General features: G+C 42.3%; 1 protein-coding gene across 1 annotated transcript in view; it reads right to left on the bottom strand.

Annotated features, from left to right (window-relative positions):
- Nucleotides 1-17,702, bottom strand: part of VPS4B (vacuolar protein sorting 4 homolog B) — a 37,674-nt gene extending 19,972 nt beyond the window's left edge. Inside the window, exons 1-9 of the mRNA XM_084850506.1 lie at nucleotides 17,442-17,702; nucleotides 11,256-11,367; nucleotides 9,063-9,213; nucleotides 7,722-7,789; nucleotides 6,016-6,135; nucleotides 3,533-3,689; nucleotides 2,216-2,364; nucleotides 1,913-1,994; nucleotides 426-645 (exon numbers count right to left, since the gene is read on the bottom strand). Coding sequence (XP_084706632.1) covers nucleotides 426-645; nucleotides 1,913-1,994; nucleotides 2,216-2,364; nucleotides 3,533-3,689; nucleotides 6,016-6,135; nucleotides 7,722-7,789; nucleotides 9,063-9,213; nucleotides 11,256-11,367; nucleotides 17,442-17,465 — 1,083 coding nt within the window. The 5' untranslated portion in view covers nucleotides 17,466-17,702. The remainder of the gene's footprint in view (nucleotides 1-425; nucleotides 646-1,912; nucleotides 1,995-2,215; nucleotides 2,365-3,532; nucleotides 3,690-6,015; nucleotides 6,136-7,721; nucleotides 7,790-9,062; nucleotides 9,214-11,255; nucleotides 11,368-17,441) is intronic.
- Nucleotides 17,703-18,048: the final 346 nt, after the last annotated feature.

Below are 18,048 nucleotides of genomic sequence, written 5' to 3'. Positions count from 1 at the left end.
AAAGCCTGGATTTGTTTTGGCTCTTGCCAGGTGCAAGCACAGAGAGCCATAACAAGTCTCTGCCTCCAGCCTCCAGCTTTGAGCTGGAGGGGGCAATGTGGATGCTTCTCTTGGTATCAAAATGGAGTTCCAGGAGCCCATCAAGAGCAGAGGCAGATGGGGCTCCGCCTCTCCCTTCCAGCTCTGAGCTGGAAGCTCAAGGTGTTTCAGTTGTTTCTGCATCTGGCAGGTGATCTGAGTGCCCATGAGGCACAGAAGAAGCTTCTCCCATCCCTCCAGTTTTGAACTGTGGGGGGAGGGCAGGGCTTGTTTTCTGCCAGCCCCCTCAGCTCTACCATCAAAGCTACAGAGGAGAAGCCAGCCAAAGTTTGTTAACCCCAGTGAGTGTACAAAAAAAGGAGGAATTAGAAGGTCCAGTTACTCACTTTTTTAAAGTGTGTGGCTGATTGAACTTTCCGGACAGGCTGCATTAAGGCATCTCGTACTATTATGCTGATATCAGCACCTGAGTAACCATCAGTTCGCTTTCCAAGGTCTCGATAGTCTGATTCAGTCAAGGTGTTTTGCGTAGTCCCAAGGTGAAGCTTAAACATTGCAGCTCTTGCATGATCTTCGGGTAAGGGAATATAAATGCGCTTCTCAAACCTTATTAGAAAAACCACAACACTAATACTTGTCCATGCCTTTGATAAAACATTACATGCAAATTTAAGATTTGTTTTTCTAGCACAGTTATCTTTACACAACGGTTTTTGAAAATCTAGCCATAAAATGAAAGATGTGAAACATGGACACCATCCTGTCTGGAAAAGTACTCAGCACTGCAGGGGTTTTGAAAGCATTCAGGTCCTTTTCAGTTATTCAATTCTTTTTGTTTGCTCATCCTCACCTCCCCCAAATATGGGAAACACATTCAAAATTTCTGGAAATTTTACTTAAGGCTGAGGTTTTAAGATAGCTCACAGCACCAGTGTATTTCTAATGTTTTCTTACCATATTCTACATACACCAACAAAAAGTAACATCTCTACATGACTGTCCTACTGTCGCTATGCTTGTAAGTAAAACATGTAATCAAAACAGATAAGGAAGAAAGCAATAAAAGAATTGTTTGTTTAATCAAGTAAATCTAAGGCTCATTTCAGATATATCATTCTTCTTTTGATAAACCATACGCTGGGAGCAAATATTTGTTGGGCCTATACATTCCTCCCCTCACAAACCGGCTTTGGTGTTTCAATCTGGTCTCTTTAAATTACTATTTCCCATCATATCTGAACAGGGAAATGTGGTTCAATGCCTGTTTAATAACCAGGACTGGAGAGAAATGTGGGGGTGGCGGGGGTGACAATGCTCCTTCCCAGTTTAATAAGCCATAGCTAATTAAACCAGGAATATTACATCTGAACTGGGCCAATGGGAGTAGCCTACAAAGTGATTCCTGTGTACTGACTATTCCTGAGGCTTTGCCAAAAGATGATGCTATACGTTGTCCGTAAATCTTGTAATTATTTCTATAAGCAGGATAAAGCAAACGATTTACAACATATAGGATTTGGCAGCCCAGTCCCCCAGAACTGTGTAGCTGCAGCAAACAACTTGAACCATCATGGGTTAACACAAGTATTCTATGCCTGCAAAAGATGCAAAACTGTTTATCCCTTTCTATTAAAAGTAAAAAATAAAAGTAGCATTATGCCAGCCACTGTCTCTTGATATTGATACAAGTGCTCAGTGATCCTGCAGCACAAATATTTGGACCACAGTGTGCTGTTGGCACCAGCAAGGATGTGGTCCTATACCAATGGTGGCCAAGTAATTCTCCAATTCTGAGTGTTCTGAAAGCCAAGTGTCAGTATCTGGGATCAAGCTATGGGAAAGTAGTGAATTTATTTAGGTTATTATACATTACCTTCTTCTGATGGCAGAATCTAGAACCCAAGGTATGTTTGTAGCCCCCAGAACCAAAATTCCTTCATTGTCTGTTCCAACTCCTAATCAGAACAGGTAAATTTAATCAGTGACCTTGATTACATGATCTTTAAGCAATGTACAATGTGGAGAAGGTGCAACATGGAGCTCAGTCAATTTTAACATAATTAAAAGCTTTCATTTCCACAGATTATCCTGGGCAGAATGATGTGTATTAGGTCAGTCCACAATATTCTATATTAATTACTGTAATCATGGCATGCCAGAAAGCCAATAATCGTACCCTGCATCTGAACTAGAAACTCAGTCTTAATCCGTCGAGCTGCCTCGCTTTCATTTTCACTTCGGGAACCGCACAGAGAATCAATTTCATCAATGAAGATAATCGAAGGCTTGTTTTCTCTGGCAAGCTGGAACAGATTCTTCACTAGCCTGTGGAACAATTACAGTTAAATTATAGGAGGAAAGAGTAATGACACTACATCATACCTACTCCCAGATTAAGTAAAGTTCTTAGCTATTAATTTTCCATGTGTGGTCATATACTAAAGCATTTATCATACAATTTTAGTCTTGCATGCCCAAATGCTTCATATGGGTTTAGACAAATTAAATACTAAAGTTATAAATTCTTGGGCATCTCTCCATTGATCAGAACCATCAATATATCACTCAGGGCGCAACCCCTGTGGCCGCTAGACAGAGGCTAGACAACCATAGGATTGGTCGGTTTCCGGAAACCAACCTCGCAGCCCACGCTCTGAAGTCAGTTCCTGGAGAACCTCATAGGCAGCGCAGATTGTCCCTGTGCTTGTAAGTGCAGCATGGAGTGGGGCAAAAGGGGGCATTCCTGGGGGCAGGGGGTGCAGAAGTGCCGGTACGACACTTCCCACGTGTCATCCAACCTTCCCACCCTGCACGCCAACGTCCCATGGCTAGACAGCTGAAATTGGCCATCTAGCCACAAATGCAGGGTGGCTGGAGCACGGAGGGGACAATCCCCTTTGCATTCCACCCACCGTGCACTGGATAGGCAGTCGCCTCCGAGTTCAGAGGTGGTCGCCTATCCCCATAGGATTGCTCCCTCAGTCACTAGAATTTCAGGAATCTTTGCAATATAGTTATGTAACTGAAGAACAAAATTCTCTGTAGTTACATTATACAGAAACGTGAAAAGTATGGGTAATGCATGCCGAAGTATATTAAGCGCTTATAAGATGACGTAGTCAGGAGTTAATCAGGACTTTCTCTGCTATTGCTGTTTCTTTCATTCATGGCAGTCACATATGCCTATGTATCCCTCTTTTCTCTCACTCAGCACCAGAAAAGCCTCGTTATTCCCTCCTGTAGCAAGGTTTCACACCGGGACCATACATGAACAGCATAAGAGTTGACCTGCAATTCCCAAGCCACAATCTGACATAGCTAGTACTGAGAAATAACTGTGCCAAAGAGTGCCAGCCCTTGAAATTGACACAAGAGTGAGTCACTAGAACAGCCCTGACCTTTTTGCACTGGGCCAACACAGGCTACTGAGGCTTACATGTAGGTGTAAGATCCAAAAAAAGGGTGGAAGCTTCTCATTTGAAGTGCTACTTACTTTTCACTCTCTCCTAACCATTTTGAGACAAGGTCAGAAGAGGATACGGAGAAGAACGTAGAATTGTTAGCTTCTGTTGCAACAGCTTTTGCCAAGTAGGATTTCCCTGTTCCTGGGGGTCCAAACAAAAGGATCCCTCTCCAGGGGGTTCTCTTCCCTAAAAATAAATTTGTTCATACAAGAAAATGTAGTGCTTGTGGAATTACATATTCAGTTTGGTACTGACTATGGTACAAAAGAAAATCTTCACCTAATAATCACTTGTGACATATTTAGAAGATCAGCTCCCATGTTTTAGTTTTAGTTTTTTTAACTATCACCAGTGTGTTTTTGAAATTATCCCCATGAAGGTGCACCAACATATGATTCCCTCAGCTAGATATGGGATTCCTGCCAGCAGCTACTCACACAATTGTACCAGAAAAATCTGTATGAATAATTCAGATGCACCTGATATATGCTGGAAAAGCATAATTTGACATTTGTTGGAAAAGTCAACTCAGCATCAGCTTCCCTGCTTATGGAAGCATAAACATGCCAACAGACAAAGACTACAGCACCGAATGCTCAAGTGGCATCTGTAGCTCAAAGTGCCATCTACCAATTCAGGCTGGTATGCAAAGAATACCTCACCAGTGTTACTCATGTTTTGATAACATCTGGATTGGACGACAGTAATACATTATATGTAAGGTTCCCTTTGAAGATTACTGCAACAGTTCCAAAGTAACAGCTGTTAAGTTTTTGACCGGGACTGGCTATAAGGAACATCTTGCAAGTTCTTAAACAATGTTAGTGGCTGCTGGTCAGTTTTTGACCAGTTAGCTTTAACCTTTAACCCATATAGCTTGGAACCTGCCCAAATGCTAAGATCATCCTCTCTGTCCATTCTCCTGGTGCTTCTGTCTCTAAGGGTAGGCAGGTGGTGACAGGGGAGAGGGCCTTTTTTCAGTGGTGGTTCATTGTCTGTGGAATCCTCTCCCCATAGAACCTTGCCTGCTGTCAAACCTTGTATCATTCCAGTACCAGTTAACGATCTTTTTATTTACCCAGGCTTTTTATAATGTAAGCTAATTTGTTTTACTACAGCTGTTCTATCCTTTCTTGCTGCTTCTTAGTGATTTCATATTGTTACACTGATTGCTTTATGGTCTCTTTTGTAAGCTGTGATGGGAAATACTAGAACAGAAGGGTGGGATATAAATGCTGTAAAACTTAGATTCTAAATAAATGACCAACACAGATAAAGCTTTGCTAGCTTTGTTCACAGGGGAACATTGTAGAGAAGACAATGCACACATTTCCTATTCCTGGCATGTGCTCAGACCTTTATTATGTAGTATATTTAGGTTACACATTAAAACTGCGTAACATGAGTTTCTAGGAAACAAAAAGAAACTCAGAACAAGGATTCACGAATACTTTTATTTCTCCTATGGTAGAGCAAGAAATGTACACATTAAGTGTTGACCAATCATCTTTATATAAAAAAAATCAGTTTAAGAGTTGAGAAAAGCTTCTTATGAATCTTAATCCCAAGAATAGCAACTTCTACATTCAGTCGTTTTCCAGGAAATGTCCCAGTTTCTCAACTAGTAGTTGTATCATTTAGTAGGATTAATAACTTTTGTAAGCACAGGTACAATTCCTTTTCAGATAGTAAACATCTTGTTTACCTTATGAAACCTCCCACTTAAGCATTTGTTTATTTTTTTATTTATTACATTTGTATCCTGTTGTCCTTCAAAGTGCTCAGGATAGTATATAATAGTAATCCCTAACTCATTTTGTTCCCATGTCAACCATGTGAAGTAGGCTAGGCTGAGGGGGAATATGAATCCAGGTCTCCCCAGCCCCAGTTTGGTCTCTGTAGCCACTATACCATACTAGCTCTCCAACTTTGGTTAAAACCAATAGGCCTTGTGTTTTTTTCACATAAACATCCAGCATCCTGTAAGTTCATCTGCAAGCAAGACTAGAAACTTCTGACTTTAGATCAGGCTTAGGACAGCCACTTCAGGAGATCACAAGTGTATTATATGGCAAAGGGGTATGAACCTTACTCTAACAGGACTTGCCAGTAACCATTCCTAAAGCATTTCTGTAGGGAAATGTTTAACATCAGAAGAGGACTAAAGGCAGACCGCCAGGTGATATCAATACTTTTAACTCACATCCATCACCATTCTCCCTCATCATCACACTTGCACACTTTGAGAAGCAACTTCAACAGTTTGAACTAGTTCTCTTTCAATTTCTGTTACCGCAAACTTTTGTTCCATGTAGTGGTCCACCAGCAGATCAAACACAACTTGGACATACCAAGTATAGATTCTTCAGCAGAGCAGCCTGCCATTCTGCGGATGCCCTTAATGCCATCCCCGATTACCCAAATATTTGAGGATTTTTAAACTGAATGACAGTATATAAATATTAAAAGAAATTGCATTATTGACATGCAATTCATATTGAATTCGTTTTACCTGTGAAAAGATGAGGAAATTTAATAGGCAATATTACTGCTTCCTTAAGGGCTTCTTTCGCTCCTTCTAGACCAGCAACATCATTCCACTTCACGTTTGGTCGCTCCATGACTATGGCACCTATGGAACAAAACACTACTATTTAAGAAGTTCCATTCCTTCCTAGAGTTTTTTTTAAAAGAACATTTCAATATCACCATTACATCAAAACCCAAGTAATTTCTAGTCTTTCAGTTCAGGCTTATCAATCTTGGGCTACAGTTTGGGCAGTTAAACTTGAGAACAAACAACTGTGGTACAGCTAATATTTACAAATGGGCTTCTTCATGAGTCCAGTATTTGCAAAATCGGTGTTACCAGGTACATTATGTTTCCTGCTAGTAGAGAAAAATATCCTAAGCAGAACCAAGTGCAGATTTGTACTATAGTACTTCAATGAACAGACAACAATGATTTGAGACAGCTGATTTTTTCCCCCGACATTTCCTTTAAACATGAGCATGATTTTGATTAGGGCTGAGCCCAATATGGGGGGCGGGGGGGGGCAGGGGCTTTTCATGAAATCTCTCTCAAGACCTCTGGGTGATTTTTGGGGGCTGGGGGGGAAACAGAGAAGAAACTATTCATCCATTGTGCACATGCCCCAACTTCGCTGAGGCAACCATGAGACAACTCCACAGCTTCCCACAATGTGCTACACAGATAGTGTCATTACCCACTGCAGCTCAACAAGACTGGAAATATGCCCCTTCATTGATGAAGCAACTGTGAGACACTCCAAGTTTTCCTGCACTGCAAGGGGAAATGAAACTGCCCCACAAAATAGGATGTGAAGAGAGAGACTGTCAACCAGTTGCCTCAGCAAAGCAGGGATGTATCCTCCCCCGGCCCTATGAGGGCAGTGCTGCTTTATTTAGCCTCAGTTACTGCTAAGTAGTCAAATCTGACTGGCTATGTAGCATTATGCTATGATCTTGCTCACTAAGATTCCTGATTGGCTGGGATCAGGTAGTGAGAGAAAAGAAAATGGTGCCAGAGAAGCATCAGAGAGGGGGAACAAAGCGCCTGAAAACAGCCAAGAAAGCAAAGAAGAAGAAAAGTAAATCTGTGCTTTTTTTCCAGGGTGTGGATACCTCCCTTTTAATTTTAATATCTGCCCCATTATTAGACTGATAGAAAATCTAATTAATGGCTATTAAAATCTCTTGTAGCTCTTGCCCTGACAACTAGAGAGAAGTATTTATTTTTATTGATTTATTATTAGCTTTATATCCTGCTTTTCCACCAAAAGTGGTAGCTAACAATAATAAAATTGAGGTCAAAACAAAATTAAAACAAAACATTAAAACAAATAAATTAAACACAATTGAAAACACAACAATAAAAGAAATAGACAGCACCCAACCCAATATTCCTGACTTCAGTAGCAGACCCTATTAAGGCTGCCTGAATAAAAAACGTCTTTGCCTGTTGGTGGAAGGATAATAGACAGGGAGCTAACCTAGGTCCCCATGGCGGGGACTTCCAGAGGCTGGGAGTGGCCACCAAGAAGGCCCTTTCTCATGTCCCCACTAAACATGCCTCCAATGGCAGTAGAACTGAGAGAAGAGCCTCTCCGGAAGATCTTAAAACCCAGACAGACAAGTATGGGAGAACGTGTTTTTTCAATTACTTTGTTCAAGACATTGAGACTGATGCAAGGCTACCTTGGAGTTGATTCTGTAGCTTCTTTTTCTCAGGATCATCCGATTCTCCTTCCCCATCGCTATCGTTCCTAATTTGGGTATAAGTAAAAGTACACAACTAGAACAGAGAAACTCTTCTGGTCAAGTATAAAAATGACCTATAAAAGACTTTTCCCTCAAAAACATGTTAAGAAATACTAGAACTTCAAAAATCTACCTTAAAGAGTGCTGCCAAAGTTTAATGGAAAAGTCATTTTTTTGTAGGTAAAAGTTAGATTTAAGGCAGATCTTTCTTAAGCAGTATATTAGTCAGACCCTGGTCATTTTTCATTCATCTCTCCCAGAAACACAGAAGTAATAAAAGGGTTCCATGGAGAAGCACTTCGGCTGACAAGAGATATAGAACATATGCCGGCATACAGAAGAAAAGGAATTCTCCGCACCCCCAATCATCAACACGCTGAGGAAGGGGCGTCGCCTAGATTTTACCTGAACTTGCTTTTCAAGCATGTCTATACTTATAGCCCAGAAAGCTTCTGCTACAGGAAATAACCAAACTAACTTCGAAATTATGTTCCAAGGGGACCTTCCCACCCAATATGAGTTTTGGATATCTCCACCCTCAGCATAGGGAGAAAGTAATGAGTGAAGTGGGCTGCACCACATTTATCTGAACACCATGGGTTGGATCCAGACTTAATCAAATTTAGAGTAGATCCACTAAATGAATGGGGCTTGTTACTCATGACTAACTTAAGTCCCATTGATTTCAATGAGTGAACTCCACTCATTGAAATTTTCCTGATCACCTGTTTTGCCCCTGTAAATGGGTGCTCTAAAACAGGCAACATGGTTCAGATAAATGTGGCCCAGTCCTGTTAATTTATTACTCTGTCCCCACCCACTCTGCATGAGCAGGGAAAAATCATATCACGCAGAGTAATCCCTAGAATGTAATACCTGAATAGGCCCCATAACTATGGAAAGGAAAATAATGAAATGGTAGCATAACTGCAATGGTCACTAAATTAACAGTCACTGAGAGCACAACCCTATGCCTGTTTAGACAGAAAAAAGTCCTACAACTCCCAGCATTCCCCAGCCAGCCATGCTGGCTAGGGAATGCCGGGAGTTGTACGATTTTTCTTCTGTCTAAACAGCTATAGGATTGTGCCCTAAAATTGTCAAAATGTGGGATCCACCTTTAGAATCCAACATGGAATGTGTGCTAATGAAGCCATAAGTAACCAAAAAGTGCGTGTCTTGGAATGTGGTATTTTTCAAGCAATGCTTTACCACCACTAAAAGCATTACATAGACAAGCAAACCTGTAAAATATTGTAATAAATGAAGTTAACATACGCTTTTTCATCAGCTGGACCAGATTCTTTCACTGGTTTGAGGGGAGCTTTTTCTTTCTTTTTCAGATATTCTTTCAGCTTTTCTGCTCTGTCCAGATACTCTGTACATTTCGCTCTTATGCTTTGTTTTGCTTTATCCCCCTGTGCTTCATCTGAGAATGAGAAAGTATTCTGCTTCACAATATGAGTCAACATTACAGTGAAATTTTTAAAAACGAAGTATACCTCAAAACCAAAACAAAAATACCTTTCTAATTAAAATTGTTCTGTTGATTGTCAATTACGAAGATACAATACTTTAAAGATTATTTGATTTTGAATAATATATGACTACCCTCTTGGGTGCCCCATCACTTCCTGGCATATAGAAGGGGAAGAAATGGAAGCAGTGACAGATTTTACTTTCTTGGGCTCCAAGATCACTGCAGACGGTGACTGTAGCCATGAAATTAAAAGACGCTTGCTCCTTGGGAGGAAAGCTATGGCAAACCTAGACAGCATAGTAAGAAGCAGAGACATCACCTTGCCAACAAAGGTCCGTCTAATCAAAGCTATGGTTTTCCCAGTAGTAATGTATGGCTGTGAGAGTTGGACTATAAGGAAGGCTGAGCGCCGAAGAATTGATGCTTTTGAACTGTGGTGCTGGAGAAGACTCTTACGGGTCCCCTGGACTGCAAGGAGGTCAAATCAGTCCATCCTAAAGGAAATCAACCCTGACTGCTCATTGGAAGGACAGATACTGAAGCTGAAGCTGAAATATTTTGGCCACCTAATGCGAAGAGAAAACTCTCTGGAAAAGACCCTGATGCTGGGAAAGACTGAAGGCAAAAGGAGAAGGGGACGACAGAGGATGAGATGGCTAGATAGCATCACCAATGCAATGAATATGAACTTGAGCACACTCCGGGAGAGAGCGCAGGATAGGAAGGCCTGGCGTGCTATGGTCCATGGGGTCAAAAAGAGTCGGACACGACTGAACGACTGAACAACAACACCCTCTTGTCCTTGGAGGCAAACAAGTTAAGACGATATCTCTTAGAGACCAACGTACAGTAATAAGAACATGGCAGCTTTAAAATTTCCGTGAACGAGCATATGAGAGCGAAATGTACATTCAAAATTTCCTTCAGAGCATATGAGGTTGTTCCAAGGCCATAGAAAACAAGCCAGACGTATTAACAAGGGCCAATGAAAATGAACAAATACATAAAATACAAGTAGAAATGAAATTAAATAACTGAGTATGTATCATGGCTTAAATAATACCTGAAAACCATTTGCAAGGGGCTTTCAGTGTCTTCTTACAAGACATGTAATATAGAAAAGAACAAGTTGAAACCTGCAAAAGAACCAGAGGTTTGGGAGTTTGGGGGGCCAGGGGTACACACACACACAGAGGGAAGAAAATTGGCACCACCAATAAACAAGCTCAGCCCTTCCAAATGCTTGGAGTGAGGGGAAGAAATCTATACAACTTCCTAGCAAACAGTACCAGGCTAACTTTTCTTTGTACCTTTGTGTTCCTACGGCTTAACAGCTTAGCTTGTGTGCTGCCCACTGTCCTTCTTCCTGTTCTTTCTGATGGCCTTACAATTGCTTTGGAGGTGGCCCCTCCCGCTCTGGGGCTTCCCTCAGCTATTTGCTCTCATTGGTAGCCAGCTTCTATCTCTTCAACTCTTTCATCCCCATCCAACTTCTCAAGTTTTACCCTTGAACTCTATATGGTTTTCTTCAACTGAGCATCCTGAGAATTCACACATGTGTATCTCAATAAACTGAAGCTAGAATTGTGGCAGTTGTTTATCCATCCTTAAAAAGGAATCTTTAGTATTTTGTGGACTGCCAGAGCAAGATTTCAGTCTATGCTTACTTTTCCTACAGTAGATCTACAGAACATGTAGCTTCAGTGGAGCCCTGAAACAAGTCAATAAAACACCAGGAAACCATTGATTAGGATAAACATTTGGCTGATTTTGATTAGATAAATTTCTCACCAAGTAAACAAGATCTTCCACCACCACTGCCAGCCAGACTTTATGCCCCCAACAATATGTAGCAGTCATCTTGGAATATAGTCCTACGTCTACTTCATATAGTCCCAGATACCATTAAGAGGACCGCAGTATAGAATGCGAGGGTTTGTTTAAAAACAAGAACAAACTCAGCCACTTATATTTAGTGTAGCAATTCTTACATTTGACAACATGAAGGAAATACTGGACAGCATGTTGATACAAGCGGAGGGCTTCATCAAAGTTCCCTGCTTTATCTTCTTGCGCTGCCTTGCTAGCAAGGTCTATTGCTTTCTATTAAAAGAAAAGAAATATTACAGTTAAAATTAGTATGTGAATGATCCCTGAACAACATTTCCAATATAGAAATACAAATTACCCACTGACAGGTTGGGGAAATGTGACCAGATCAGCCCCTTAGCCAAGTTATCCTTAAATTTTAAAGTGTGGGATTTAACCTTGGGGGTCCCCGCCTTCCATTCCATCCCTTCCCAAGTCTCCCCCAAGTCATTTTAGGGGTGATCTAGGGTCATGGTACAGGCCAGGCTTCTGATTTCAGCTATGAGTCATCCTATTGGGCATCTTTCATTCTATTGGTCTCTCTCCCATTCACTCTGACTTCCTTCACCTTGGATTGGCTGGCCGTTTGTTCCCTCCCCTTTACTCATGGTTTCTTTTTTTGACTGTGCAGAGCATTTAGTTTCTCTCCCCTCTTCCTCCAATATCCAGCGAGCAAGCAAGTTAGTGTTAAATATCTTTACCCCTTTCAATGCCAGATGTATCTGTTAGTGGTGTGTGATTAACACTAATGTGAAATGTGGTGCAGTGTGTGCTCGCCTAACTGAGGGGCTGGGATGACGCAGTGGAGTCTTAGGGCTTTATTCATAAAAGAGTGAACTGGGGGAATTGAGTAGGCAATTGCAAAATGAAGGGCAAAATAGCGGAGTTTTACGTGTAGCTGAATTGAAGATTTTTGGGGTTGTGTGTTTGTGGCTGGCTGCAGGGCCGTCTGTAACGCAGGGCATAAGGAGGAGCTGCCCTGGGCCTAATCACACTGCAGGGGCCACTGAGCCCACCATTGGGGCCCTAGAGTTCCTGCCCCTTTTACTTCACGTTCTCACTTGCCAGAGTGTATGACAGGAGTCACTGGGTTACATTATTACTTTGTTTATACTTTCCCTTACTAACAAGTACACCCTCTCAATCATGGTACAGGCCAGGCTTCTGATTTCAGCTACCCGTCATCCTATTGGCCATCTTTCATTCTATTGGTCTCTCTCCCATTCACTCTGACTTCCTTCACCTTGGATTGGCTGGCTGTCATCTGTTCTCTCCCCTTTACTCATGGTTTCTTTTCTGACTGTGCAGAGCATTTAGTTTCTCTCCCCTGTTCCTGTAATATCCAGCAAGGAAGCCTCTGTTGAACATTTTAATAGTGGTATGAGATTCAGTGTGGACTATATTGTAGTAGTGCTTACAGATTCAGTCTCTTGCATTTTTAGTAGTGGTTTTTTATTCAATCTGCTCATTATAATTGTTGTGCTTTTTTTAATCAAGTCTGGTGGATTCAACTTTTCACCTTTCTTATGGGGCCTTTCCAGGAAGCGTAAACCTACCTTAATGTGTTTCTAACAAATAGTGCCTATGACAAAATTACATCCTGGGCAACGCCGGGTATATCAGCTAGACATAAATAAAACTTAATTAGCTGGTTTTGCATTTCCTTGGATCCTTGCCTATATTCATTACATTTTAAGGCAGCCGTTTCCATATTACAATTAAAAGTCATGGAATCACTCCTGGAGTCACTCCTGAAACTGAAAACATCTTGTAGAAATTATTTACATAGGTTACCAGCAGAAAAAGACACAAGAAGTATGAAACTCCAGATGTAACTTTACAATTCAACATAGCTGTCCTCCCAAAGGGAACAACCCAAAATGTAAAAACACACCCTGCTTTAAAAGGTGCACTTCCAAAGTAGCTTCTGTCAAAACCAATTTCCCAATGAAGCCTGGATCCTAAGAGAAGCGAATAGAAGCAAGTTCATTGAAGGAAAGTTTCCTGTCCACCCTCCTCACCACCCTACATCTGTCCACACCCTACAAGAAGTCTCTCAGGTGGGCCTGGGGTGGGGGGTCCCTCCCTGACCAATGTGGGGTAGAGTGCAAGGGACAGTGATGGAAATCAACCAAAATCATGCAGAGCCCATTTTGGTTGTGAAGCTGTGATACTATCATGGGGATGGTGGTTGTTTGAAGCTATGGCTGCCAACCGCAACCCACTGGGCTGGAAGTAGCTTATGTACCATAATGGGTGTTTCAATCTCAGTAAATATATAAAATGTGTGTGCTGGAAAGTCATAATATTAATACAGATCTCTTAGAAACATTACATATATAAAATTGAAATAGGCCATGCCCACCGGCTCATAATCTAAATAGTTTCCAAAACGAAGCAAACTGCTTTTTATACAATTACAGAAAAACTTTTATTGAAAGTATAATATGGGTCAGCACTGAAAAAACACACACTAAACCTTGATAAAATGAACTATTCAACAACACTGCAGGAAGCTGTACAAATATCACATTTTTACATATGCAGATACGCAACGAGGATTACAAGGGGGTAGAGGCCTACATTAACAATTTAAAAATTGTCCATTGAGACCTTAAGAAAAATGACTAGCAAATTATGTTACTGGCCTTTCAACGAATGGAACTGAACTATAACAGTCAGCAATGCTAAACACAAAAATAAGTCAGGTAGTCAGAAGAATGTGAAACAGACATGTTACACCTGCTTTTGGGTTGGGCTAGAACAATGTTACATAATCTTTTTCAAGTTGTACGCAGGAAAACTCAAACAAAACTTTAACCTGATATAACAGTGGATTTGTGCAAATAAGATTATATATGAGCAATATACTCGTGATCTGGATCCTGTAATATATGAAATATTCTGAGAGAACACTGAAAACCTAAAAATGTGCAAATGATTATACAATGGGACAGAGGCATGGGTTACATACAAGAGCTGTTCCTTTGGGTAAAAGGGCCAGTTCCTCCCACAGACCCTGATTTGGACTCTTGAATTCCCTGAAAGAAAACCTTGTAAAGTTCAGCAGCAGCTAGAAGTAGGTCCAAACACTAAGCTCCTTTCTTCTCTGCCCTGTGCTAACAGACACATGGTTTAAAGCAGAGGTGCAGAACCTCAGGCCCGTATGCCAAATCTGGCCCTCCAGGGTTTCTCAATTGGCCCCACCCCCTCCCTGGCCCCACCCCCTTTCTCCCCAACTACTGTTCATTTGGTGGTTTGCCAGCCTTTGCATGTTTCTTGCATTTTTATTATTTTGGCCCCACCCAACACTGGAATGTGGCCCCTGAAATCTTCTTTGAAACAGAATTGGGCCTTCGGGATGAAAAAGGTTCAACACCACTGGTTTAAAGCTACTTCCTTCAGGAAACATTTTTGGTCACTTTATGCATCTATTCTCCACGGTTATGAATGCCAACTGCTTATATCTATTCTAAGAAGTGAAAGGTGGCATTCATGATTCTAGCAAAATTCTGGAGGCAAGAATAAGTGATGAGGTAACTAACTCTTCCTTACAATGTTTGCAGCCTTAATATCGTTACATCCAGCTACAAATCTCTCACTCTACCATGCATAAACTACCACTTCTTACAATTTACAAACCCAAACACCATAATAAATCTTCTAATTCCCACCTCTTAGGTTGCAAGCCTCTACACTAGGCACAGGCACCTTGTGGCCCTTCAGATGTTTTGGCCTACAACTCCCATCAGCCCTAGCCAGCATAACCAATGATGAGGGATGATGAGAGTTGTAGGCCAAAAATCTGGAGGGCCACAAGTTGCCCACCCTTGCTCTACACAGTTACTTGGAAGTAGGTGCCATTAAACTCAGTAAGACTTACTTCTGAGCAGAAATGCACTGGACTGTGCTGTTACTCTTCACTCTCCATCACTGAAAAGGCATTTGCCAAATTATATATTCTAGATTATGTAATTCAGTTGTCTCTCCCTTTCTGCCATACAGGTTCTATGTTCGCAACTGCTAAAGTGAATTTGAATGACTTCAGACAAAATGATAGAATTACCAGACCATTTAATATGTTAGTTATCATGAATATGATTTAGCTAGCCCATTTTCCTCATATAATCAATGTGCTAAAAGCATGGTTAAGGGATGGTTCCCCTTTGAAATGGGTCACTCCTACAATCCACTGCTAAAATGTGTGAAGTCTTTCATATTGGTTAACTCTGAATGTTTGCAAAAAACAGATCAGAAAAATATCTACAAATGTGGGAATATGTGCTGTGGCTTTGCCAATGCTGAGTAGACATAGATCTAGTTAGGAAACTATTAGAAGCTCCATGTAAGACCAGAATATGCATATAGTTGTGTGTTTTTTTTAAACAACAATAGTGGAAATAGTGACACATACCATTCTAACCAATGAAAGTAGCCAAAATGTAGCCCCCTGGGCAGCAAAAGAGAATAAAACATAACACACATAAGTGCTAAGAGCATATTTTGATGTCCTAGGGTTACAAACAATAGAACTGAGCTGAATAAATGCTAGGAGCAGAATAGGCTTGCCTTCCTTATTTGCTGTCCTGATGCAGATGTTGGCCACACACTGGAACCAGGGGAGCCCAGAAAGTGGCAGATGCATCAGGACAAGTTCAAGGGTGGTATTGGGGAGGAAATGAGATTAAATATGGGAAAAAAGATGGAAAAAGGAAGGAAAGTTGAGGTTATTCGGGAGGGACAAGTATAAAATCACAGGCCATGAGTGGCTGTTGGGGTGGGGAGAAGTGACAAAGGCTGTGAACAGAGTTTCGAAGAAAACAAAACTGGGGGCCAGGGCTGCAAGCTTATCATTTTAGTTCAAGGGTATTGAACTCTTAGGTTAGTCTTATAACTAATTACTAAGGAAGTGGCCAACTTCTTTTGCTCAACTATGTTTCTCCTCCCTATCACATCCTATGCTAATCCTGGTTTTATTTCTTGTAATCTTAAAGATGAGATAGGGAGTGCCTCCATGAACATAAGAGCTCTGCTGGATCAGACCAAAAGCTTACCAAGTCCACCCTCCCATTTCCCACAGTGGCCAACCACATGCCTATGGGTAAATCACAAGCAAGACATGAGAACATCTCCTGCTTTGTGCAGCTGCCCTTGTTGTTCAGTCATTAAGTCGTGTCTGACTCTTCGTGACCCCATGGACCATAGCACGCCAGGCCTTCCTGTCCTCCGCTCTCTCTCGGAGTGTGCTCAAGTTCATACAGTTCATACAGGTGGTGTTAACCTTGTGCAACAGCAATATAGAGCTGTATGTGTAGCCTCTATGTAGTCTCTTCTGGCACACTGTTTGAAATTTACTCTCCCAGAAGCAAATGGAGCAGCTTGTTACAGGAAGGGTGATAGCTCAGTGGTAGAGCAGAGACTTTGCATGCAAAACTTCCTATGTGTGATTTCCAGCACCTCCAGGTAAGGATAAGACTCTTGTCTAAGATCCTAGAGAACCACTGCCAGTTAGTGTTGACAATACTGAACTAGACAGACTGATGGTCTGACTTGGTATAAGGCAGCCTCCTCCGTTTCATTAACAGAAACTGTTTACTTGCCCAGTGAGTGATATATCGAGCATGAATATAGACTTGCCTCAGCAATAACGGAAATCAAAGACCCTCTCATCTTCTCATAAGAACATTAAGAACTGACATGCTGGATCAAGACCAGGGTCCAAATAGTTCAGCAAACTGTTTCATTGTTACAACTTCCAGGGAGATGCTTCCAGGAAGTTCACAGACAGGACATGACAGCACCAGGCCTTCCCCTGTCATTTGTTCCTAACACCTGACGTTTAGAGGTATCCTGCCTCTGAGAATGAATTATTCCAGCCTTACCAAACCCAGTGCATTCCAGATGCTTGGGACTTCAACTCCCACCAGCCCCAGCCAGTATGGCAATGGTGAGGAATGCTGGGAGGCAAAGTCCCAAACATCTAAAGAGCAGCAAGCTGAGGGAGGGCTTAATTACTCTAATCCAGCCTTCCCCAACCTGCCCCATCCCAGATGAGGCCAAACTGTCTAGGGATGACAGGAGTTCTATCCCAACACATCTGGGAGGGTCCTGGTTGGGGGAGGGCTGATCTAAGTGTTTGGGTTTTGCTGTCAAAAGTGTTTGACAGCAGCGAACTCCATACATTGCCTACAAGGTGCGTTTTAGCTTTAGCCATGCTTCGACCGCCTCACAGAGCCCCTCCCTCCCCCTTCTGAATTTTGGCAGGGCTCCTCCCACACAACCACCCGGGTCCGACGGAAGATGCTCACCTGCAGGTTGGATGTGGCCGCCATGATGGGCGGGGCTGACAGGGAGGGGGCGAAGAGAGAATGGACCAAGGAAGCTGGAAGGGAACCCTACTGAGCCACTACCCACTGGAAGCCCCCGCCCCCCAAAAAGCCCTCCTCCGTTGAGCGGGAAGAGGAAAAAATTCTTTTTTTAAAGAACCTCTTCTTTAAAAAAGCTCTGGGCCCGCTATTACTTCCTCAACCCAATCCCACAGCCGGTCGGGTTGGAAACCAAACTGCTCTTCCGCTTCCGCTAGACCCTGCTGACGTCACGCACCGCACTCGGCACCGCAAATAGGAGACGGCCTGATGAGAAGCCAAACCGGAAGACGGAACTTAATGGCACGGGGGGGGGGGAAGAGAGGCACCGAGGCGGCTGTGTCGCCCGTACGCATGCGCAGCCGTTTGCGCGCTCCACCCTCAAGCTCTTTGCCTCTCCTGTGTCAGAGCTGGGGGTGGGTCATGTCGCCCGCTCGCGCTTGGCTGGCTTAACCGTCAGGTGGCTGCCGAGTACTCCCCCCGCGGCCGCCCACGTAAACGAAGACGCCGGTTTCTTCGTTTACGATCGAGGCCGACATTTGGTTGATGT

The sequence above is a fragment of the Heloderma suspectum genome, chromosome 4 (genome assembly GCF_057233095.1).
Source record: "Heloderma suspectum isolate Gila_16-S chromosome 4, 16-S_ref, whole genome shotgun sequence".
NCBI classification, from domain to species: Eukaryota; Metazoa; Chordata; class Lepidosauria; order Squamata; family Helodermatidae; genus Heloderma; species Heloderma suspectum.
Note: the sequence above shows the minus strand (reverse complement) of the source record. Positions and strands in the feature narration are given on the sequence as shown.